The sequence below is a fragment of the Megachile rotundata genome, chromosome 13 (genome assembly GCF_050947335.1).
Source record: "Megachile rotundata isolate GNS110a chromosome 13, iyMegRotu1, whole genome shotgun sequence".
NCBI lineage: Eukaryota > Metazoa > Arthropoda > Insecta > Hymenoptera > Megachilidae > Megachile > Megachile rotundata.
Genome location: NC_134995.1, coordinates 11,606,246 through 11,629,929, shown reverse-complemented (window position 1 = coordinate 11,629,929; position 23,684 = coordinate 11,606,246). Strand labels below are relative to the sequence as shown.

The window sequence follows — 23,684 nt, the reverse complement described above, 5'->3', positions numbered from 1 at the left end:
GATTTTTCCGGGAGTCGATTTTTCTGGAGCAAGAGAGAAGAGGTTGTCGCGAAGTCGGTAAATGGCGTTATATTCCGACCCAAATTGGAATCGATTCAACCTCGTAAAGCAGCCATCGAGCTAACGCGGGAAGAAGGGTCAAAGATTCGAATTTATGTGGCTGTCGGGTCAATCGTCCTTTTTTTCCAAGCCCTCAGGCAAGTATCTCTTCCTTGAATCATGGATCGCATTTTTCAGATTCGCTTACGATTCAAACGCTTATGTCTTTTACCGTTATTACGGTCGATAAGCATTCCTTTATGTAACCGGAGATATTTCGTAACATTTAGTTATGCGTATCCGCTAGTGCTAATTTAATACGATTACCGATGTGCCGACAATTAAATTCGAACTTCATGCAAATCATTCATGTTCAGCTAACGAATCTCAAATTTATTATTGGTTATTGGAATTTTATGATAAATTAGGATCGTAACTAAAATAATAACTATTATAACATAACTAAATAATTAACTGCAGATTAAAATTTTTAGTTGAGCTGATTTTAATTATACGCGTGCGCAGACGCGAGAGCTACAGCTTCGAACCTAGCGGCTGAGCGCGCGCAATCCTCGCGCTCTGATTGGTCCGTGCTTTTCCTTAATAATTCAAAAACGAAGCATCACAGAGAAATTTTGCAAAGGAAAATCTTATTCAGAATCACGTCAGCTACTCCTCATTTCAAGGAATACACTAGTTGTGAGATTTGTATAAATTTTAAACTTTATGTTTCTTTTTTGCATTTCAATCTTAAACTTCGTCTTTCTTGTATTTCAATCCTGAACTTTGTCTTTGTATTTTATGTACATACGAATCTTGAAGTTTGTCTTTGTATTTTATATACATATGAATGTTGAAGTCTGTCTTTCTATTTTATATATACAATATGAATCTTGAAGTTTGTTTTTGTATTTAATATACATATGAATGTTGAAGTCTGTCTTTTTATTTTATATATACAATATGAATCTAGAAGTTTCTTTTTGTATTTAATATACATAGGAATCTTGAAGTTTGTTTTTGTATTTAATATACATATGAATCTTGAAGTTTGTCTTTTTATTTAATATACATATGAATCTTGAAGTTTGTCTTTCTATTTAATATATAATACATATGAATCTTGAAGTTTGTCTTTCTATTTAATATATAATACATATGAATCTTGAAGTTTGTCTTTCTATTTAATATATAATACATATGAATCTTGAAGTTTGTCTTTCTATTTAATATATAATACATATGAATCTTGAAGTTTGTCTTTCTATTTAATATATAATACATATGAATCTTGAAGTTTGTCTTTCTATTTAATATATAATACATATGAATCTTGAAGTTTGTCTTTCTATTTAATATATAATACTTATGAATCTTGAAGTTTGTCTTTCTATTTAATATATAATACATAAGAATCTTGAAGTTTGTCTTTCTATTTAATATATAATACATATGAATCTTGAAGTTTGTCTTTCTATTTAATATATAATACATATGAATCTTGAAGTTTGTCTTTCTATTTAATATATAATACATATGAATCTTGAAGTTTGTCTTTCTATTTTATATACATAAGAATCTTGAAGTTTGTCTTTTTATTTTATATACATATGAATCTTGAAGTTTGTCTTTCTATTTTATATATACAATATGAGTCTAGAAGTTTGTCTTTCTATTTTATATATACAATATGAATCTTGAAGTTCCTCCTTCTATTTTATATACATATGACCCTTGAACTTTGTCCTCCTATCTTAAATTTGACACTCAAACTTGCCTTAACTTTTCATACACGAATCCCAAAGTCTAGTTTCTTCATTTGACATTTAAACATAAAACTATTGTAGACATAGTTGAAATAGTCGAAGGATTAATGCAAAGATAATTTAACAGTGGGGTCTAAAGTGACGAGGCCACGGTCCTGATAACGTTTGAACGATGTGTTTGCCGACACCAGCAGCCATTATACCGTGTATTGCACAAACGTTTAGCGAAACAGTAGGTCTAATAAGTGTGTTTACAATGTTACGCGTTATCGTGTGTGTAATCTCGAAAGGTATTATTTCCAGAACAACAATTCAGCCAGGAAGAACGGCGCCGTTGAATAAAATTTAAGAACGAGCCATTGAATGCTGGTCGCACTGATTCGAACTGTATTGTTCCGAACGTTGTTTCTATGTTAATTGATGATAATGAATGAAAATCGAAGCAAACATTAGTTGAATCTCCGTCGGTGGAGAAAATGGAACAATATGCACAATGATATTTATTATGCAGTTTTAATTTCTTTAGCTGCAAATGGATATTTTCGATAATCAGGTTGGAATGTTTGCAAATGAAGCGTCTCATTGTATCGATATAATTGCGATATTGACCCAATTGCAACATAATTACAAATGTGTATAGTTTTACTTTGAGAAACAATTGGAATATTAATTGAAAATGAAGCATCGATATAATCAATAATTACAATTATCAATTTACTCTAAAATAATTTCCACGGCTTTAAAATTAATTTTATCGACAATATCGATCAGCCATTTTGCCAGCAATCGTTCAAAAACCAGTTAAATCAGTTTGGAACAGATTCGACGCGACACGCTCAATGATATCAGATTTATTCAATTTATTCACAGCAAACGGGAACGATTATACAGACGAGCTGTTTAACATACATCCAATTATATTTGAACGAGACTATTTCAGTAACTTAGTATGCTGATAGTTGCTATTCTGCACTAAAAGACTATTTAAGAACTTTAATAAAGTCTATATAATTTAAATAAAAATGCAGATCAATTTCCTAATTAGAATTGGATTATTTCGAAAGTGGTGTAAGTGCATTTTCATTTATTTTGAGAAAATTAAATGTTAACGTATACGTCAATGAAAAAATATAGGTTAATTATATCAAGACTGACAATTCAGCAATTTTTTACTAATTGATCAATATATAATTTGATTATACAAATTTCTTTTATGTGATTTAACTAAAACAATGTATATTCGTGCAAATGGACTTACACCAGTTTCAAAATAAACGGTCCAATTATTTACCCTGAAATATTGAAACTTGGGAATCTTTCAGACGTACAGGTGGTATTTTCCGTGAAGAAAGTAGCGTAGAACTTTCATGGCATAAATATCGAGGGTAAGTTGCACTTTTCCATTTTCCCAGGAGAAGTTAAGCACCCCGAGTATTTACTCGAAAAATACAGCCCTGAGTAACATTCGCGTGATGTACCTGTAAGATCGCCGCACCCATTTCCGTGCTAAGCTAAAAGCTTTTGTCCTAAGGAAACACTGATCCTCCACGAAATTAATACTATCTGCTAACAATACTCTATCGTCTGAGTACCTTGTTTACAAGGGAATTGGAACAGTTTTATTTTAGATACCTTCGAAGTAATTCTGATAACTGGTCTTATAATCCCTTGCACTTATTTTACTTCGTGACGTAGTCTATGAACAATTTCAGCTATGAAGTTGCTATATGTTCAGTCACACACATTCGTAAACTCCCAAATCCTCAAACTCCTAAATTGTAGCCTAACCTTCTCGAATTATCAAAGCCTACAAATTTGAGAGACTCATAACAATCAGCTAATGTATGCACAGCATGGAATGCGATATTAGGGGGACAGAAACTGCACCGAGGCCCTCAATCAACAGTTAATAAGGAAGACCGACACACTTCGATGCCATCCAGAAAGTGTAACATCTGAAAATATTTTCCTAATATCAATAACTTGAAAAGATTATCTGATCGTGAATAACGCTGCATTCACATTTACATAAGAAATCAAGGCGAGTTTACTTGAATTTACTGGAGGGTTTGGAAAAAGCTCTTTCGAAAAAAGGAAGCACAACTCGCAGCAGGTTAAGGACCCCAAGATTAACGGTTTCACGGTGAAACGAAATCGGAAAAATGCCGCGTTACTATCGAATGCCGTTTCTATTCACAGTGGCGTAGATAACACGATATTTACTTCAGTGATTCTTTTCCGAGAGGTGCTGCTTTATAGAGTGTCTCAAAATAAATGGTCTATTCTATATCCCACAAGTCTGAATCCTATACTTCTAAATTTTAGACTGTATGTCCCACATATTCGAATCCCACATGTTGCAAATCTTACATCCCTATGTTGCTCATGTCCCAAATGAGATATTCCCATATCTCACATCCTCAAATTCCACGTGTTCCAAATCCCACGTGTCCCAAATCCCACGTGTGCCAAATCCCACATATCCCAAATTCCACACGTCCCCAAATCCCACACGTCTCCGAATCCCACGCGTCCCCAAATCCCACATGCCCCAAATCCCACATATCCCAAATTCCACACGTCCCCGAATCCCACGCGTCCCCGAATTCCACATATCCCAAATTCCACATGTCCCCGAATCCCACACGTCCCCGAATCCCACGCGTCCCCAAATCCCACATGCCCCAAATTCCACATATCCCAAATCCCACATGCCCCAAATCCCACACGTCCCCGAATCCCACATATCCCAAATCCCACATATCCCAAATTCCACACGTCCCCGAATCCCACATGCCCCAAATCCCACACGTCCCCGAATCCCACATGTCCCCGAATCCCACACGTCCCCGAATCCCACACGTCCCCGAATCCCACATATCCCAAATCCCACATATCCCAAATCCCACATATCCCAAATCCCACATATCCCAAATCCCACATATCCTAAATCCCACATATCCCAAATCCCACATATCCCAAATTCCACACGTCCCCGAATCCCACATGCCCCAAATCCCACACGTCCCCGAATCCCACATGTCCCCGAATCCCACACGTCCCCGAATCCCACACGTCCCCGAATCCCACATATCCCAAATCCCACATATCCCAAATCCCACATATCCCAAATCCCACATATCCCAAATCCCACATATCCCAAATTCCACATATCCCAAATCCCACATCCCACCTCCCCAAATCCACATCCCCAAATCCCACATCCCCTATTATCCCTAACAGCACCTTACAGCCCAAATAGCCATAAGTCAAAAGCTAAACATCAGAAACGATGAGACTTTTCGATTTCATCCTCGAGCACCATTTGTGAGACGTCCTGTGCGTTGCGAGCTCCGTTACGCTCGTCACGCTCAGAATGCAGAGCAACGCGTCCCGTTGCGTTTTTCAAATGTCATTTGCTTGTTATTCACTCCGGTCTCGTGCCAAACCGGCGAAGGTGGAGAGAGACGTCTGTGCAAGAAACGGAACGGCTCTATGTTTCGTTTCCTCTCTTTCTCTGCCGTATAAACAACCCTTTCGACCGTTCCTCGAGATCGTTCCGTGCCTTCGGGGCGAAAAAGCAGTTTACACAAAGAGTCCAGAAGCGAGCTGCACCGACGAGCCCAGCACGCTTTCGAGATTTCAATCCGCGACCGACGTTTCCCTCCCGTTGTTTCCTTCGTGTCCCAGGATAATTTATTACGAGGAGAAAATAATCGCTCGCGGGAAATTCTGGAGACGATCAACGTGCTTTCCCTGGTGTTATCTCGTTCCGGTAATGGAATAGTTAACGCCGCGTTTCGATGGTCGGAGTTATTGCCACAATTTGAATTACCCGGGTAAACCTTGCGCTATTAATCGAGATACGGTTGCTTTGCAATCTAGGCACTTCGAGTATTTGATATCGATAACGCGTAAAAAAGTATACAAGTACTTTAATTTTTGAAGAATGCGTGGATCTACTAATTTAACGATTCATCTACCCCTAAATCGTTAAACAAGTAACTGCACGCAAAATGGGCCATTACCTACATGCTTTATCGTTCCTCTCTCTCACGTTGGATAAACGCGTTATTTTTAGCCCGCAAAGCACTTACTTCTCCAACAACTTTGCAAATCTTTGGAGCACAAAGGAAGCCACCGTTTCCGTTATTTTTATAGAGTGGCATCGTTTTATCGTTCTGTACAGAGTAAACCACTTAAAGCATCGAAAGTGTGGAACGGTATACGTAAACCAGAAGCGATATTGTGTCGAATGAGTAACCGGGTAAAAAGAGGCGGTCGATTAATTTGAAAAAGTTACATGGCTGGAAAGCGACCGATAGAGAAGAGAGCTGGTATAATGATCCGTCGACTTTCATCCGCGTTTACTAAGTAAAAGTCGGCTTTTGACCGCGGCCCTTTTAGCGAAATAAGAATATGTATCTCGCTGGCCATTGACCCCCTTCTCGACGAGCGGACAAGAGGAAACGCGGCGGATTCGGGAAACGGCAACGTGGAACTTGGTCACGAAGGGAAAGAAGCAAAGAAATGGAAGCGAAACGAGCCCGTGGCACGCCCGCTATCCGTGCTAATGAAATGCAAGTTACGAGAACCCATTAAGAACGCACCGCGGCGGATTCTCCTTGTGTCGCATTCTCGCGCGTGCTCGCGCCATGAATCCGCGAACGAGTACAGGAAACGCCCTTGGACGTTAACACGGAAAACTTTCTTTTCGCCGGCAACGCGAATCGACCACTCGCGCGTTTCCACCGAAACCTATTCGCTGCATTATCGCTTCGATAGATATCGATAACGTTTCGATGTTCTCGACAATGCTTTCAACGAACATCGGGATGTTACGGATAACGATATCGACATCGAGATGCAATCGATAATATCGCTAACATATTGACAAACCCATTAACCGAATCCGATAGTACGTAGTGAGATTTGAATGCTAAAAATCATTTTAGCCAAACCTAACGTAAACCAACACGATATGTAACTTTAACAAAACTTGATCTAACTTCAACCAAATCCAAAGCAAACACAATTCAAATCAGACCTAACATACCACTATCTAATTCTAACTCAAATCTAATCGCAACCTAACTTAGACCTAACCCAAAACAATTAACCTTGATCTGACCTAACTTAAAGCAAAATCCAGCCCAACCCTAGCCTAACCCAAATCTAACCTTAACCTAACCCTGACCTAACCCAAAACAATTAACCTTGATCTGACCTAACTTAAAGCAAAATTCAGCCTAACCCCATCCTAACCCAAACCTAACCCTGACCTAACCCTGATCTAACCCTGACCTAACCCAAAATAAATAACCTTGATCTGACCTAACTTAAAGCAAAATCCAGCCTAACACCATCCTAACCCAAATCTAACCCTGACCTAACCTTGACCTAACCCAAAATAATTAACCTTGATCTAACCTAACATAAAGCAAAATCCAGCCTAACCCCAGCCTAACCCAAATCTAACCCTGACCTAACCCAAAATAATTCACATTGATCTAGCCTAACCTAACCCAGAGCAACATAATTCAAATGAATCCTAACTTAACTATGTGATTCTAACCTAATCCCAATTTAACCGAAAGCAAATATAATTCCAATTGAATGTAACCTAAGATCTAACCTATCTATCTTAATTCTAACTTAACTTAATTTTAAGCTACAGTGACTGATTTTCTATACAGTAATAGAAAATATGAGAGAATTTATTTATAGAATTATAGTATGTTAAGAAAGAGCAGTGCGGTGGAAAAAGTAATACGCAACGCTCTACTTTTGATCAGGATCGATTTAGATCATATTACCAGGTGGAAATTCCGCGGAAATTTATACGTCAGATAAGAACCGCACAGTGTAAGATAGCATTGACGTAACATCAGTCTGATATTGCAGAAACAACGGGTAAATGGCACGCCGTCTCAGATTCGATTTCGCAGGTTGTCTGGCGCAACGACTGTATCTAATGGAGAAAAGAAAAATTGGATTTAACCCTTGACCTACATTATGGGTTCCTATTGTAAATTATTAATATTACAGTTCGGTATTACAGCTCGTATAACACCTCTTAAGATTTTCCTACGCTCTTTCGGTTCTCTTTCTTGATAGAAATTCTACAATGTTGACCGAAAATCGGTTTAATAATTACACAGATGCGCGCAAGTTTATTGATCCGTGTATAAAGGCAAGCAATAAATTATCACGACGCTGCACGCCCCAAAATATTCGTTGTACAATTTACAATGCCATCAGTCACGTTCAATTCGTCTGGCTCTTTTTCGAGCGTTAGTCACGAAGATCCAGGAGATTACGGGCGCGCACACATGCTTCGAGGGCTTTAATTATCGTAACGAAGGGGGTGCATTTGTCTTACGGTTATCAAGGAGGCGCGATCGATCGATAAATTGACGAAATTCGACGACGTGTACGCGCGGTTCAACTAATTGTCGGGTTCGCGTGCTCCTTGAATCCCCAAGAAACTGCAAGTTCTTCTGTTCGTTATCACGCAACGCTATTGCATAACCTTTTTCCGCCGACCAATTATTAAAACTGGCTAATCGAGGAATCTTCTTGACAGAGAAAAAAAGACACCAGAAGCGCGAGTATCGAATCTGACCGTATTTGGTCCGGACTGTTTTCGCAAGGGCATTCGATAACACGACTGCATGTACATTTAAATTACGCGCGCAAATCGAATATCGGCCGTCGCGATCGAGGTTCGAATAATTTCAAATCGAACAAATGAATCAGGAGCAGGATAAACGTAATGAAGGAAAGCAGAAATTGACTTCTGCTACAATTCTGTGGAAAACAAAAAACGATTCACAAAATTCAATCTCCCTCCGCGTGGCTCATTAGGAACAATGCAAAATGTATTACGCGTTCTTTGTACCGGTCGAACAATGAATCTTGAGTGGCTACCGATACAGTGACCTAGCCTGCTTTCAAGAACCACGGTACTGCCATATTAATTAAAAGGAAATAACCAGTATACTGAATTTCGTTTTTGCTGGTAGCCCCAAACCGATTAACAGAATAAATTGAACCGACCGATAACTTATCTCGAATATACGCGCGGAGAAAATACCGAACGAGTTACATGCGAATGTTAGCGATAATTATGCAAAACTGCGATCACGGATCTAGCTTTATCTTGTTAAACCCGTGGCAATATATTGTGTGCTGTGTAACCTACAATGTAATGCATATTCTCGAACAGTTGCGGGTATAAAGGTAAAAGTTTATGTTCGTGAAAGAAACTCGAGTAAATGACCTAACCTATTTCGTCGAAGACAAATGAGAAGATAACAAAAATATTAGACGGAAGTAAAGCGACTGTTATTAATTATTTCCGTCGATCAATTTCTGCGATAAAGCCTTGAAAATGTAGAAAGTAAAGGAGAAAAGGAGATGATCACACAGTGACACATTCCAATCGCGCGTAATGACTGGCCGCTCCTTTGTTACACGAATTCTTCTCGCGAATGACAGTTATGCAGGACACAAAAAGTTGTGCGCATGCGCGGCGAATACTTTTTGACACACTCGCTTTGATTACAGTGCATCATTGTAGGCGCATAGAGATCCATGGAGATCGTATCAATTTCAAAGCCTCGCATAGTTTTGTTTAGGGTCAACGAATACGATAACACATTATTAAACTTATAAACTTTAAAATTTTTGGATTTGCGAAGTTTCAACAGCAACCCTCTCCCTCGACCCCGATTCAAGGCCATATAACAGGAACCTACTGTGCTTGTTTCTGGCACGTTCCAAACGTAAGGAAATCTCCATGTAACCAAAGGAAGCTAATCTATAAATAACGTATGTGTACGTATCTAAAAACGTGGTTAATCTAGATACTACAATCAACGTTTAAATTGTTGGATGATTAGCGGAGATGTAACACTCTGAAATGACCTTTAAGCCACTTCCTCGACGGTTCTCTCTTTTCGAGCATATCAAGACCCACAGCCAGTTAGAAACTGGTTCGTACGACGGTTAATAATCTATTCCGCATCCGCTATTTGAAATTCGCATCATTCTCACGAGGAGAATCGAAAACCAGTTCCGACAGAGCAATCGATCTATTCTGCACTAAAAACCGCCGATAGAAGGGAGAAAGGTTTCAATTTGGAAGATTACAAGGTAGCGCAAAAAATTGTCGGTCGCTTTACGATTCGCTTGCTTAAAACAAGTAGTTTTAAAGAATAAAAATCAATCTGTTCGCGATACAAAATGCAAAGGTGAATGTGTATAGGATTATAATTATAGCTTTAAAAAAATAGTAAAATTGCCATAGCTCAAGATGAGCAGGTGGTAACACGTAAACAACCATAAAGCGCGTAACGCAGCTATGCACACTAGGATGCAATTTCCTTCATAGAAAAACTAGGGAAAATATGTATACTTGAAATATTTTAATCTTCAAATTTCTGAAGTTGCACTAAGTTTACAACTTCGAAAATTTGTCAACTAAAAACCGACGAGTGGAGGGGCCTCTTTCCCCTACACGGCCATTTTCTCCAGGGAAGCCTACCGCGCTCACTACCGTGCAAAATAATTCACCGAATAAACGAAAGATTTTGATCGAGCGAACGTACTAAAGCCCCCGAGTCTACGATTCAAATTTTCCACCTCGTATGATCGTCGAGAAGGGGTACGTTCCCCAGGAAACAGGACAGAGAAAAAGGAAAGGAGAGAGCAGGCGAACAGAGGGATCGACCGACAGGCTGGAATGTGGCCGTTAAACCGATCCCACCCAGCCAATCAGCATCCCTGTACCGTCTCAACGTTAAAACGAGTGTATACATACAAGAAGCACCACGGCACGGCTCGCAAAGTGTGAGAATAAAAAGTAATCAGAGGTCAAGAAACAGACGGGGGCGACAGAGGGTGCTCGCGATAATAACACGGGTCGATATACACCGGGCGTTATTTTGAGGCTCGTGCATTCGCAGGATTCTCAGCGGACACGTATCGTCCACGATAACATACATATACGTGTATGTATATATCTCAGGGTTGCTCTTTCTAACTCTACCTTTGACCGTCCTCGAACTTCTGGTACCAAGCGATACTTGTGACGTATAAAAGAAAAACGATCGAAGCTGTACTCACCTTGCCGCTAGTCGCTGCCGGCGAATTCTCGACGATGTCGTAGATGACGTGCGGTAAACCCGCTGTACCGAGCAACGAGAACCCAAATCCGGATGAGTCGCCGCGGTTCAGGGTGACCACCAGCTCCTCAGCCATGTTTCAAGCACATTGATCACCTCACTGTCATTTGACGCACCTTTACGGGACCTGCACAAGGACGATCATCCGGCGGCCCGTGTTTATTCGTCTTTTTGAGCACCGTGTGTCACTAGTCAACGTTCTACGTGCTCGCCTGGCACACGCACGCACACCCACACAACCAAAGGGCCCCTTTCGCGAACACTTTTCGCACTGCACCGCGCGATACAACCGCTCTATCTCTTTCCTTCCCGCCCCGTTTTTACTTCTTTTTCGCTTCACGTCGACGCCACGAACCTCTCGATTTATTCACTGCACGTCAACTACACGGTGTGTAGCCGAGATATCTGAACGGTACGTGGAAAATGCCACTCCTGCGCTTTTCGCGATACCGCCTCGAAAACGCGCGCACTTCGTACCTGTGCCTGCGCGAACCGCCGCGGCGTCGCGGTAACCGACGACGTATCCTTGCGGACGACGCAGCCACCTCCACCCTGCCCGGCGAACGCCTCGCGACTGGATGGCGCCACTTACAAGACGTCCCTAGAACCCCACCGGTCCTTCACCTCTCCAACTACGCTAGTCAAAATCTGCCGGCAACAATGCAATTGAAAATGTGCAAATTAAAAAATGCCTAGCAAATTATTCAGCTAATAATATTTGCAGGACAAAAAATATGTAATAATATTTCTGTGATAAATGAAAAATATTTGCATCTTGCATATTTGTATGTGATGTTTAGAATGTGTTATACGTATTGCATAGTTCAGTGCCGCCATTAGAACTGGATAAACAGGGTACCTGTCCCAGACCTCGCATTTAAGAAATCCTACGGTTCAAGTATCTAATATTTCAATCTAGTAGTTTTAGGAATTTCAAATTTTTGAATGCTTTTGAAAAAACTTTGGTTAATTCGTTGCTGTGTTCGATGACATAAAAATCTGGTGTACGCGAGATCCTGGCCTTGGGCCTTGCAAATTCTATTGCTAGCTCTGCACATTTTTTTAACGTAAAAAATTAGAAATTGATTGGCGATATTAATGTACTGCATAAACGAGAAGTAATATTGTGCTAATGTACCTTGGAGTTGAATAACATATAATAGATAATTTCTTGTTTAAAATTATAATTATTTTCTAAAAAATAATAAAAACTAACAATAATTTGTAATAACGCTTTGTCCTATCTCTTATTTGAAATATAACCGTGTAAATACACATACGGATATATATGACTTTCAAATTTTCTTTCATGATTTGTAAAAAATAATTGATCTTCGAAATGTGTGTAAAGATCAAGGTGGTTTTCGTTCGAAACGCTTCGGATTCCTTACTTGACTACAGTAGTAGTAACAGCGAACATGGAGCCGGTCGCACACCTCGTTAAAGTGTCCATTCCCAATTATTTGTCTGGATTACCTGTTCCAGATTCTATAGGAGGATGGTTTCGACTTGGAAGTAAGAGATTAAATACTTTACTTTTTATATGTATAATAAGTTAAGACTATTATATTAAATAATTTACAAGAATGTTTGAAACATGACACTGCAAATTGATACAGTGCCGCTTTCTCTAATGAGGAAAATTATGAATGATACAAGATTGTAATAATTTTATATTTTCGTTTAGTACGAGACTGGATCGCCCTAATTCCTCCTACTGCTATGTTAGCTGGAATCGGTTATATGTCTTATAAAGCATTTTGTCCATTAGCTAGAGAAGTAAGTAAATACATACCTGTTACAAAATCATCAAGGCCATTAAGATACTGTATTACGATAGATTTTAATTTTTTTCTCTGTTGATTACATAATGTTGTTGATTTAGCTTTTTATTGGATGAACATTCCTTTTGAAGTAGAATAACTATCACTTTGGAATGCATTAATATATTATCAAAATATGTAATAAATGCATGTGCAAATTATATTTTCAGGCAACTGGACGTGTAAATCATATGATAAAAAAAGATGTAAATAAGGTGGTAGACTCTGTTGACGTAGAAGATATAACTGAGAAGGCTGTATTTTGCCGTTGTTGGAAATCTAAGAATGTAAGTTTAATAATTTCTTGTTTATGACATATCTAACATTAAGATCTTAGAATGAACTTAAAACTGACCTACATTAACTATATCCAAGAATAAGTTCACAAGATACATGTTATGCAATCATTTGGTCCTGTGAATGCTTGATGTATTTATGTACCATAGAAAGAATAATTAATTAACAAATTAATCATTGACAAAAATTTGTTTTCTTTCAGTGGCCATACTGTGATGGTTCTCATGGACCTCATAATGAAGCAACAAATGATAATGTGGGACCCCTTGTAGTTACTAAAAAGAAAGATTAATAAAACTATCATTGTATAAATACTTGGCATGTACAATGTTGTTAATAACCAAGAAAAAATATTTCTGCAACCAACATTGTAGATATTTCATAGAAAAGAAAAGTATACAAAAAATATTAATGTAGATAAATGTTGGAAACCAAAAAGAGCATAATATATAACGCAGGATACAAAATACATACTTGTTACTATTTTTTAGAATGTGCTTTAACAAAGTTATGAATAAATACATCGTTGCGAAAATAATTTTCGTCAATAACCATGTAAGTTGTGATACACAAAATGTATATAATTGATATTACTTTTTATATGCATCATTTTTACGAATAATTAATATAATTCATTGAAAAAATGTATATTATTACTTTGTTTTAATTAGACTTATTTAAATTCTAAAATAAAAACAATTTGATTATAAAAATAATCCATAAATTTATTTTTAACTAGTGATATTTACATATTGTTTACATGTAATACAAAACAAACACAAAGAAAATGAAAAACAAACATTATCATACATGTTTTCAACAATTCTGAATACTACAAAACGATAAGAAATATGAATTCTGTAACATTCTTCTAGCACCCATACTGCTATCTGAAATGTTCAATCGATCCTTATAAATTACTTAATATATTCAACGATCTGCGCATTATAATTATTATGAAAAAATATAAATAACAATGCTATGTGAGTTTCTACAGGAGGAGGGAAAACGACCGATTCCTTGAAAAGACTGAGTTGTATACATAATGTATATAAAACAATTACATTACAAGAAATGTATAACATTATCCAAATAGATTTGGTTTGTTGACTGTCAGGCGCAATGCATGTCCTTAGTATCACAGATCAATGAATCTTTAATAGTTATGGATTATATCCACCTTGACCGGTTACGAATCATTTAGGCGTTTCTTTATCCTTTGTGGATTATGACTGCTTTGGAATCACAGCTATAACAATATAAAAGTAGACTTAGATGACATTTTATAATTCAGTAACTATATAATTTCCAACACGCTTACCTCAAAATGACGTAAATCATTAGTGTCAAATTCTAGTTCGTTCACAAGTAATTCCCGATGCCCGTATCTATATCTACATAAGATGAAATATTTATTAAGATAACTGTCTGCAGTAATGAATGTGACATTGAATTTTCAACTCACTCAATATATCGTCTCCAGATAATCATGCCAATATATACAATTGCAATAGCGACAGCGAAACTTATGGCGGTAACTAGCGCTATCATTCCTGAAGGCATACTTTTATTATTCTGATCAGTTGACTTAACTGCTCCTACATTTGCAGTTACATTATCTGCCAGTAAAGGTGCTACTGAACTAACAGATGTTTCATTGATATTGGTACCATTCTTTGCAACTGCATCTGAAACTTTTATAATTTACAACATTTATATATTACTTTAAAATGATCATATTTCTAGGATACTACGCCTTTAAATTCCTAAACCTTTATGTCCCTAGTATTTCAAAACGGATACTTCTTCCCTTTGTACAATTAAAAAGTATCTTTTACCTGACTCATTGGTATGGATACTTCCATTGGAATGATCGGTTTCCGTGGTTACGTTATAAGGTATTTTCCTCGGAGTTTCAGTGTTATTTAACGGCACGAAAATTTCCACAGATTTCTTGTCTTCTTCCTCAGTGGACACGTGAGGAGGAGCTTTCGTTACTTGAGATTCCGTGCTCGTTTCAGTCTTATTAGTTGCGGTAGTTACGGTATTTGTAGGCTCTTCAAAATTATACAAATAAAAGATACGATGTAATGATTATTGTAAATATCCTTGATTCGTTAAATATTTTATACGCACACCTGTTGTACTTGCTTCGTTTTCAATAATTTCATCGTTGTCGTGCGGTGTGACATAACAATTCGTCATGTCCGTTGATTCCTTCGTCGAACTACAATTGTGTTTCCCATCGTCGATCGTTTTCTGTGCATGCGGCGACGTTACGTTCGTCGAGCTTTCCAGCGGTGCTGAGCTTTTGGTTTCGTTCTGCTTCTCTATATATTTTAAAGAATGGTAAAACGTTCGGTGCATTCCCACGGTAATAATTCATACCGGCATTGAAATCGATAGGTACGCACAAAGAATATTGACCCTCTATGCACTTGGGAGTACCAACCGAGTTGATGCGATCACAAAGGGTCAAAGCGTTAAGAAATTCCATCTTACCCTTTTTATCCTCCGCTGTTTTGATCGAAACTTCGACCGTTTTATTAGCATTTGAAACACTGGAAGTGTGATTCGCGTTGCTAATATTTTGCGTCGAAATGTTTCCTTCGTCGCCATGTCCGCTTTTTTGCGTTACCGGACATACTCTGCCAACTGTCAACGTCAATAATTTATAAATAACTTTCAACGCTATAATATCATTCTTGTGATGAAAAGAAACAGTTTGGATAAAAGTATAAAGTATCAAGGAAAGTAATTTTAAAAATAATTCTTTCAAAACTCACTTTATGTACCTTTCGATAAATCAACAGTTTATTTTTTGAAAAATCCGACGATACTCTATCTGTTTGATCACGTTTATGTACGCGTTTATTTTATCTGCGATAATAAGTATGAACTTTCGTCTTACCAAACATCGAAACCACTAATGCAACGATCAGTGGCCACTGATACATTTTTCTTTGCTTCTTCCTATCTTTTTTTCACGAAACTGAACTTTACAGCACTTCTGCACCCGTTTCTTTGTCTCAATTATTATCAGTTCGCGCAGCGAATTATCAATCCTGCAATCAAGATTATAATCATCAATTTTAAAACTTCCCCACCATTTATTACTTTTATCGGTTATCTTAGATAAACTAGGCAAATGATAAATACACTGCCGATTGTGTCATACTATTTCAGCACATTCAGCGACCAAGTTCTTCGAATCGAAGAATAAATTATTTAAAATTAGTAAACGTGTTATTAATATTGATTACAATAGTCCGTAATTTTTTAAACAAAATGTGCGCAATAAAAATTCCGCGAAAATGAAATACAAAGCATAGTTCCATTCTATAAATCGAACCTTCAACCTATCGACAAATTATTGTATCGATCGAGTTTTTTATTTTCGCGACTAAAATGGCTACCATCTACGCGTCAAAGAAATTGGTGTTTACTTAGAATAAAAGTTTCCGGAATTGTATATTACAAACTGAACGTACAGGAAAAACAATTTTTTAAACATTTTCTGGCATCGGTTGTCAAGGAAATTTTATAAAAAATCCACAAATATTCAGTTTCTATAAATACAGTTACTGAGACTTAGAAGAAATACCGGTTGAGTTTTTTCCCGAAGATTCAACGGTTTCCAGTTAAAAAACAATTATTTATTGAGGAAATTCGCGTACCATTGATGCACGCCATACATTCTTTCGGAACTTCGTAAAACAGTGAGAAATTTATGTAATTACTAATTACTATGCGCGTTTCTTACCGCAGGAACATGACACACAAGAAACGTTTAAATAATGGTTCGAATTATTTTTAATGATAAGTTTTAACTATGAGCCTTGAATATCTAAAAATGAATATATTAAAAAAATATGTCTAGGTTAAGTTACGTTAAGTCGGGGTTGAGTTACGTCAAAAATTAGCGTTTTATATCCTGAATTTAAAAATGATTTAATTTTCAAATTTTGAAAAGCCACTTCATTATGCTCGAACTGATACTTTAATACCATTAGTTTCGCTAGGAGACCTGAGCCATGTCGGACAAAAATCCTGGTTGTGCCAACGATAATAGTTCTTACTGGTAGTAACAATTACCATAATTGCATACGGAATTATCTGATGACGATATTTAATTACCACGCTACTTTTTATCATGCTTGTTTAATGATATGGCTAACAAAACAGGTAAAAATGTTTCAACGTATTTCTCCCGCAATTACGTTAAAAACATTTACATTTTGTAGTTACAGTTGTTTCGTCGATTTCAATGAAAATTCTCGGAGGATCTTGATCGATGTAGTACGCAGGATTAACCTATTTCTCGATGTATAATACACGCTCTAAAAGTGCATACCTTCGTAGAGCGTGAAAGTATGTAGAATGTTCCACTTTTTCCCTATTTGTAACCGTTTCGATGAAGAATCGCTATGCATTCAGCAGAGATACCGGGAAACAGAAACAGGTGTTAAAAGTTGAGGAACAACCGTTGTACGATGTGTCACATGCGAAGTCACCGTTTGACCACGATTGCACCGATATTCCATGCAATTACAGCATCCCACGATCAATTGCATTACTCCTTATTCTTTCCAGGACAAGAGAAAATATTCGTACACAAACCGTTTTATTGCCGTTCACTTTTCAAATTTCAACTGCGTTTATGCGCAGTTTAGGAAAACGATTAAGAAAACCCAATAAACTCTTGCATGTACTTGACGCATGAGTTTTGAGAAATAAACACTGTTCCCGATCGAGAAGTTACACAATCGTTACCGCGTCGATATGCAACGAGAATATTCACTTTTGAAGAAATTTATATTTCACAGACGATTATGAATTCTATTTAACGCGTCACTGGAAGTTACACTTTTCAGGTATCGTTACCTTATAGCCACTGTTGAAATATTTATGCAACGATGTTTGAGGTGTATATCGCTTTTTAATAACAGAGGAACAATTGACAGATTAACTATTTAATAACTTTTGTAGTTTGATACACGTGTTATTTGGTGCTGTGTAACACGCAAATGTCTAAAACGTAGGAACGAACGGACCGGCAGTTGTTTCTTCCCTTGAGAGCAACAGCGGACTAAATGTTCCACGCGCGTTAAAAAGGTATATAGCAAGAAGCGACGAAGAGAGAGCTAAAACAGCGCGCGGCATTTGTAAAGGCAACAGGAAACAATGTGAACCAGTTTTTAATGTACATATGTAATTGGTAGTAACTTACCGTATTTGTTTAGGTGTTATATCTTGTAGATAAAGACGTTTAACAATTACTTAGAACTTCGAACTATCAAAGTTTATCGCTTGGATTAGCATCAGGCTGTGTAAAATACGAATTTGTCTCACATTGAATAATATTTTTTTTTACTATTTTTAAAATGTGTTAACTGTACCAACAGTTGTCAAGAGAGTGAAATAAGGAATATAGAAATTTATTTTGTTGAGAGCACCTGGTTTGAATCTTATTCATCGACTGAAGAAAGAACAAGGTATTCATTGTTTGAGATATTAGGAAAACATGAATGTTAGAATCATCGCTGTTTCTTCAACTTTTTCGCTTCCTGGTAGTATTCATATTGACAGTTTAAATTATCGTGTAATTTGCAGGAAATGGTTATTTGATAAAATTATCGATATGCACCTTACAGATTTAATCGCAAGTTGTTGAGACGCTTATTAACAATTACCTCTTGTATCGTTGAATACCAATTCTACTATATTTTAAATTTTGCAGGTATTGAAAACGGCATACACGTCTGAAATTACTGTTCATCATCAAGTGCGGGTTTTCTGTTACTGTTCAATTAACACGGCTGTTCATTACATAATTCCTGGACCTTTAATGAACGCGCGGCTACCAAGATAATCACACGTTAATCCTTATTCGTTCCGAAGCATATTGCTTGACTACATTCTTGGAATAAAATCACGTACGCTTAAATTCTCACTGGCTGGCTTGTACCTGATCAATATCGGGTAGCAAAAACAGGTAACAACGAGATTAAAGTAACAAGAGGACTCGCATACGTCAGAGACATGTTACCTTGTGACTTTTAATACGTCATCGAATATATTTAAAAGGTAGGAGGTTAACATGTATCTGTTCACGTTCGCGCTTCGTTTACTTTCTCCACGCACTGATTAAACCCTGATAGATAGCAGATTTTTTAAGATCGAATATCACGATTTTTAAGTGATACATGTTGGATGCTTCAGTATATTGTACTACATATTTTCGCAATCAATTATCACCTCATATTAAATTGACAAACAAGTACACGAAAAATCTGTTGAACAGTTCAAGATGAATTCTTCTGCTCTAACAGTAAGTGCCGTAAATAAAACACATCGTAGACTAATTGATCCGTGAGATCTTTTCTTTCCTCATTCTAAACGTGAGACCAATACAAACAACAGTACAAGGAAAAAACCGATGTTGTTGACTTCATCCGCCTTCCGAAACGAATTCATATTTTTCGTATTGGTTATAACCGATAATATGCCCCTTGAACTGTACCTTTCATTTTTAGCACGGCATAACTGCTATGTTCACATTGCGACAAGTGTTAAACTTGTATCGGGTGTTCAGTGTTCGACATAATAGAAAAGACTTTTTTTTAGGTAATTTTGGGAGTGATGCACAACGAGGGAATCATGAAAGATGACTACTGTCGAAAACAGAAATTTGAGAACCCCTAACCTAAGGAATCTTTTTCTGAAATGCGCTAAAATGTTAATAAACGAGAATTAAAGAATAAAGAACATGAAACGATACTTGTGAAAGGATCGGGTCGAAAGAGGATGCTTACGCGTACCGTAATCTATGCTTGCTCAGCGAGCGCTGAAACGAAGAACACATAAACCGTCACGTAAAAATAGATTGACCCTGTCGTCGATAAAACCCTGCAAAGCGCGAAACCCTTCAACGAAGGTAATTCGATATACACGCGAGGAGAGGTGAATGGCGTAAAGCATTCTCACGGGGTACTCATATAGTACTTACAATGGATTCTCTTTTGAATTCCATATCCTGGACTTGAATAGTTTCTTCCTTTTTTCTTCTTTACGACTGATTTCATTTTATTATGCCTTCACAAACGGACTAATGGAATAAAAGCAAATTGCATAAATAACAAAAGAATTTTTATAATAAATTATTCGATGATTTATTTATTCTTTTACGAAATATATAAATCTTTCGTGTTTGTTTATTTAATAATTATAGCATATCGATTTTAAATCCGCCAATACTGCAATAAATTATTTTTAGCACGTTTAGTGTTTCGAATATTTTTAATTACAACAAAAGCTCATAGTTACATATTAAATCGTAGAAAGTTACTATTGAGATTTTAAGATTATGCATACAAAATATTGCACATTTAGGGTTAATATGATTTTATACATAAACGCGCTTAACTGAATTTGTAAGCCTACAAAAGCTGCATCAGGTACCTACTAATAAAAACCTCTTACATTGGTATTAACACAGATTAGCGTCTAATTGTACTGTACAGTTTGAAAGTACAGCATTACAATACAAAGAAGATACCATTAGCGTAACTAGACTGGGACCAAGGTGGGCCTGAACCTTGAAAAGTATGAACTGAATCTCTCTTCCTCATCCCACCAAAACGGATGTAGGATATGAAAATTCCCAAATTTCTAAATCTCCAGTTCTCAATGTTTAAATTCTATAATTTCGAATTTTACAAACCCCCTAATTCTCCAATTTCCGGAGACAACCTGATCAAGGGATCTGGCCCACTCTATGTAAATATTCTAGTTACCCAATGGAAGATACTATAAGCATCACATAAGTTGATTCATCAATTCTGGTATACGAATAAACTTCATAACAAGCTTTGTATATTAAGTTATGACTAGCATAGTCTGTCATTGCGTTTATTGATTTTTCAATTACGATCTTATGTAATGAAACGATCTTATTGAACGAGTTGAGTTAAGGTTATTTGAGAATATTGTGCAGTATCTACAATCGTTGACTGAACATACTCCATGTAATCTGCATGACATTATGAACACTACATATTATTTTTTCCCATGAAAGGCACGTAAACGTATAGACAGATTTTACATACCACCACGTTTATACAAATTTTTGATTGAATTTGTATATTTATTTTCTACCTTGCAATGTAGCGTATTAACGAAATCAATAATAAATTAATTTAAAAATTGCGAAAAATTAACAATATTTAGATATACGCATCTTAGATGTATCTAATTCCTTATAAATAATTTATGTTTATCAACAAAACATTAATACTATTATTTCATGATCCTCTTTTCAATTAATCAATTAAGTAACATTCTTTAAATTACGTAAAAAGTTTTTTTTTCATTACTATAATTTATCATATTTGCCAGAAACATTTAGATATTGCATTGCTTTCTTACGGTTAACAAATTTCTTTCTATATGAAATTATCATCTTGATACAATTTTAAATACACAAATCTAGTTAGAAATGCTTCTTTAAATGCTTTGCTCCAAAAATATTGGAAATTTTGGAAATGTTAAATTACATTTACTCTCTTGCATTTTCGTGATATTCAAGCAAAAGTATTTGTAATCTTTTTTACTCTTTTCGATCAATTTTTCGTATTGCACATTTGTATGTACAATTTGCTTTACAAAGTACACATATGTATGTATATACATATATATGCACATGTCTAAAAGATGTCATTTTCTTCTTAAATCCACTACTTCTAAGGCTGCTGTTACATCTAATTTGCAATGTTTTGCATCCTAAAAGAAAAATATATCTTAATGTATATATTGAATAATGTAGATATGTATAATGTCTTTGCAGATAATTATTACCGTGTACAACGGTGGCTCAGTCGGATGAGGATGAAATCCTGTTTCTCTACAATTAGCAATATAATCTAATCCATAGTCTGGAGTTAAAATAAAAAGTCCTGTCCTAAAATAATGAAAGGAATGTCGATTAATATTTTAAATAGAAAAATATGTTTATTACCTAAAATATTTAGTACTCACTCAAAGTATTTAGGGGCGCAAACAATGGCTATTGCTTCAGCCATCATAAGCTGATATGCACAGTGTGTATGAAGATCAACACTAGACAGAAATGCAGTCTGTGTTGGATGTGTCTGTGAAGTAAAATTATCACTTCTATTGGCGAATTCTCTTAATTTGTATTTCTTACATATTTTAAGTAATACATACGTGTATCCAGCCAAGAGTTATCAAGTTATGTTGATCCTGGTAATCGAATATATCTTCTTCGTTATGCGTTAGACAGGAATCTGGAGATCCAGTTTGTTCAGGGATTAATAAATGCGTAACTACTAATTTATTTCGTTCTAATTTTCCTGCTAAAATACCGCAGGTTTCCTTATTATTTGCAGTATTAGTGAAAGCCAATAGCAGAAAATTGTGCGTTAATTTCGTTGGTAATACTACGTCTCGTAATGTAAAAGTATCGCTCATTAGCATAGAGGGCTTTGTCGAGCGATCTATAGCAGGCATTTTCCTGTAAAATACAATTTTATAATTTAATGATTTTTATAAAATTTTATGTAAACTAAACATTTGCCTATACTAACTTTCGCTGGGATATATCTGCAGATTCATCAGACAATGATTTTGGTAATATGCTAGGAACTCTTTTAGTCTTACTTTCTTCAGGGCTTGGTACAATTGTATTCGCAGCAGCTTTTGCTGCCTTAACAGCTGCCAAGGCAGCTTCTTTGTTCCTTCTTTCTTCCTCTTCTTTCAACCTTAACAAACAATTAATTAATAAATAATTAATATTAAGTAAATATCACATGTTAATTTTTAAAATGTTATAAAATACTTTTCTAGCTCCTCTCGTTTCAATCTTTCTTTTTCAATCCTTTCCCTTTCCTTGACATCTGCCAAATATTTATTTGTTTCTGCTTGGTATTGCTCTAATAATTGTTTTTTCAGTTCTTCAGCTTTAGACATTACTTTACGTAAGGTCTGTTGATTCTGTTCCTTATCTTTTATTGATACCGTATGATATTGTGGATGGGTTCTTATTTTTTCAACAAAAATTCTGTTACAATAAATCAGTGAAATAAATAGTTTTCTAATTCACTTCATATTAGTATCAATTTGAGAAATTAGAAAAGTTATATCTTACGTTATGAATTTAACATACAAAATGTATGCATATTCAAGACCATTGTCTTTCATGTACATGTCTGCCATTCTAATCATCTCTACACCAGAACGATAATACCTGTGAATAAAAGAAATTCACAGTATTAAAAATATCAATTAATACATCAAATATGAAACATAATAACAAGAATTTGTATAATGCAGATTTGAAAAATTAATACCTTTGTGGTGGAATGTTACGGTCTATTTCAACAGTGGAAGCATAATCAGAAAGAGACTTCAACCGCGTTCGTGGATCTGCTATGCCAATATCCTTCACAGTTTTTGCATCAAACTTTTGCATGTTCATCACAAAATATTAGGTTATGATTTGAGAGTATATTAATTTTTAATTACATGTACAAAGATTTGCTATCATTGATTTG

At 36.2% G+C, this 23,684-nt stretch overlaps 4 protein-coding genes across 10 annotated transcripts in view; 1 reads left to right on the top strand and 3 right to left on the bottom strand.

Annotated features, from left to right (window-relative positions):
- Positions 1-11,589, bottom strand: part of Efa6 (Exchange factor for Arf 6) — a 62,090-nt gene extending 50,501 nt beyond the window's left edge. For 2 of the 3 annotated variants that reach the window (XM_076538608.1, XM_076538609.1), the window contains exon 1: positions 10,935-11,588. In XM_076538608.1, the coding sequence (XP_076394723.1) occupies positions 10,935-11,069 (135 nt within the window). In that variant the 5' untranslated portion in view covers positions 11,070-11,588. Of the gene's footprint in view, positions 1-10,934 lie in introns of all 3 variants that reach the window. The other variant, XM_076538611.1, reaches the window with a different exon arrangement.
- A 226-nt stretch (positions 11,590-11,815) lies between these two features.
- On the top strand, positions 11,816-13,427 carry Cisd2 (CDGSH iron sulfur domain 2). Its single transcript, XM_003699555.3, has 5 exons — positions 11,816-11,891; positions 12,345-12,508; positions 12,681-12,772; positions 12,987-13,103; positions 13,316-13,427. Exons 2-5 carry the CDS (start codon positions 12,412-12,414, stop codon positions 13,403-13,405), a joined length of 396 nt encoding a protein of 131 aa, XP_003699603.1. The 5' UTR covers positions 11,816-11,891; positions 12,345-12,411; the 3' UTR covers positions 13,406-13,427.
- A 716-nt stretch (positions 13,428-14,143) lies between these two features.
- Positions 14,144-18,565, bottom strand: LOC100881002 (uncharacterized). Of its 5 annotated transcripts, none has more exons than XM_012285307.2 (8): positions 18,344-18,565; positions 16,025-16,178; positions 15,616-15,768; positions 15,252-15,443; positions 14,952-15,170; positions 14,579-14,807; positions 14,435-14,507; positions 14,144-14,362 (listed from the first exon to the last, which is right to left on the bottom strand). In XM_012285307.2, the coding sequence occupies exons 2-8, from the start codon at positions 16,068-16,070 to the stop codon at positions 14,357-14,359; spliced, it is 918 nt and encodes a 305-aa protein (XP_012140697.2). In that variant the 5' UTR covers positions 16,071-16,178; positions 18,344-18,565; the 3' UTR covers positions 14,144-14,356. The 5 variants fall into 5 exon arrangements, with proteins under 5 accessions (XP_012140697.2, XP_003699649.2, XP_012140712.2 ...); XM_003699601.3 differs by lacking the exon at positions 18,344-18,565 and adding an exon at positions 17,468-18,265; XM_012285322.2 differs by lacking the exon at positions 18,344-18,565 and adding an exon at positions 17,468-18,235 and having other exon boundaries at positions 14,579-14,801.
- Positions 18,566-20,393: 1,828 nt separating this feature from the next.
- On the bottom strand, positions 20,394-23,610 carry LOC100875847 (STAM-binding protein). The gene is made up of 8 exons (XM_003699554.3): positions 23,481-23,610; positions 23,279-23,377; positions 22,970-23,191; positions 22,719-22,892; positions 22,339-22,645; positions 22,150-22,262; positions 21,970-22,072; positions 20,394-21,894 (listed from the first exon to the last, which is right to left on the bottom strand). The coding sequence occupies exons 1-8, from the start codon at positions 23,606-23,608 to the stop codon at positions 21,829-21,831; spliced, it is 1,212 nt and encodes a 403-aa protein (XP_003699602.2). The 5' UTR covers positions 23,609-23,610; the 3' UTR covers positions 20,394-21,828.
- Positions 23,611-23,684: the final 74 nt, after the last annotated feature.

Coding starts and splice junctions, on each gene's coding strand:
- LOC100881002 (XM_012285307.2), bottom strand. CDS start 16,070: ATGTATCAGTGGCCACTGATCGTTGCATTAGTGGTTTCGATGTTTG. Junction 15,171..15,251: donor AAACGAAGCAAGTACAACAG/GTGTGCGTATAA, acceptor ATAATTTTGAAG/AGCCTACAAATACCGTAACT. Junction 14,508..14,578: donor ATCTGGAGACGATATATTGA/GTGAGTTGAAAA, acceptor CATCTTATGTAG/ATATAGATACGGGCATCGGG.
- LOC100875847 (XM_003699554.3), bottom strand. CDS start 23,608: ATGAACATGCAAAAGTTTGATGCAAAAACTGTGAAGGATATTGGCATA. Junction 22,263..22,338: donor TAACTCTTGGCTGGATACAC/GTATGTATTACT, acceptor TTTACTTCACAG/ACACATCCAACACAGACTGC. Junction 22,073..22,149: donor TGCGCCCCTAAATACTTTGA/GTGAGTACTAAA, acceptor TCATTATTTTAG/GACAGGACTTTTTATTTTAA.
- Cisd2 (XM_003699555.3), top strand. CDS start 12,412: ATGGAGCCGGTCGCACACCTCGTTAAAGTGTCCATTCCCAATTATTTG. Junction 12,509..12,680: donor AGGATGGTTTCGACTTGGAA/GTAAGAGATTAA, acceptor ATTTTCGTTTAG/TACGAGACTGGATCGCCCTA. Junction 12,773..12,986: donor TTTGTCCATTAGCTAGAGAA/GTAAGTAAATAC, acceptor TTATATTTTCAG/GCAACTGGACGTGTAAATCA.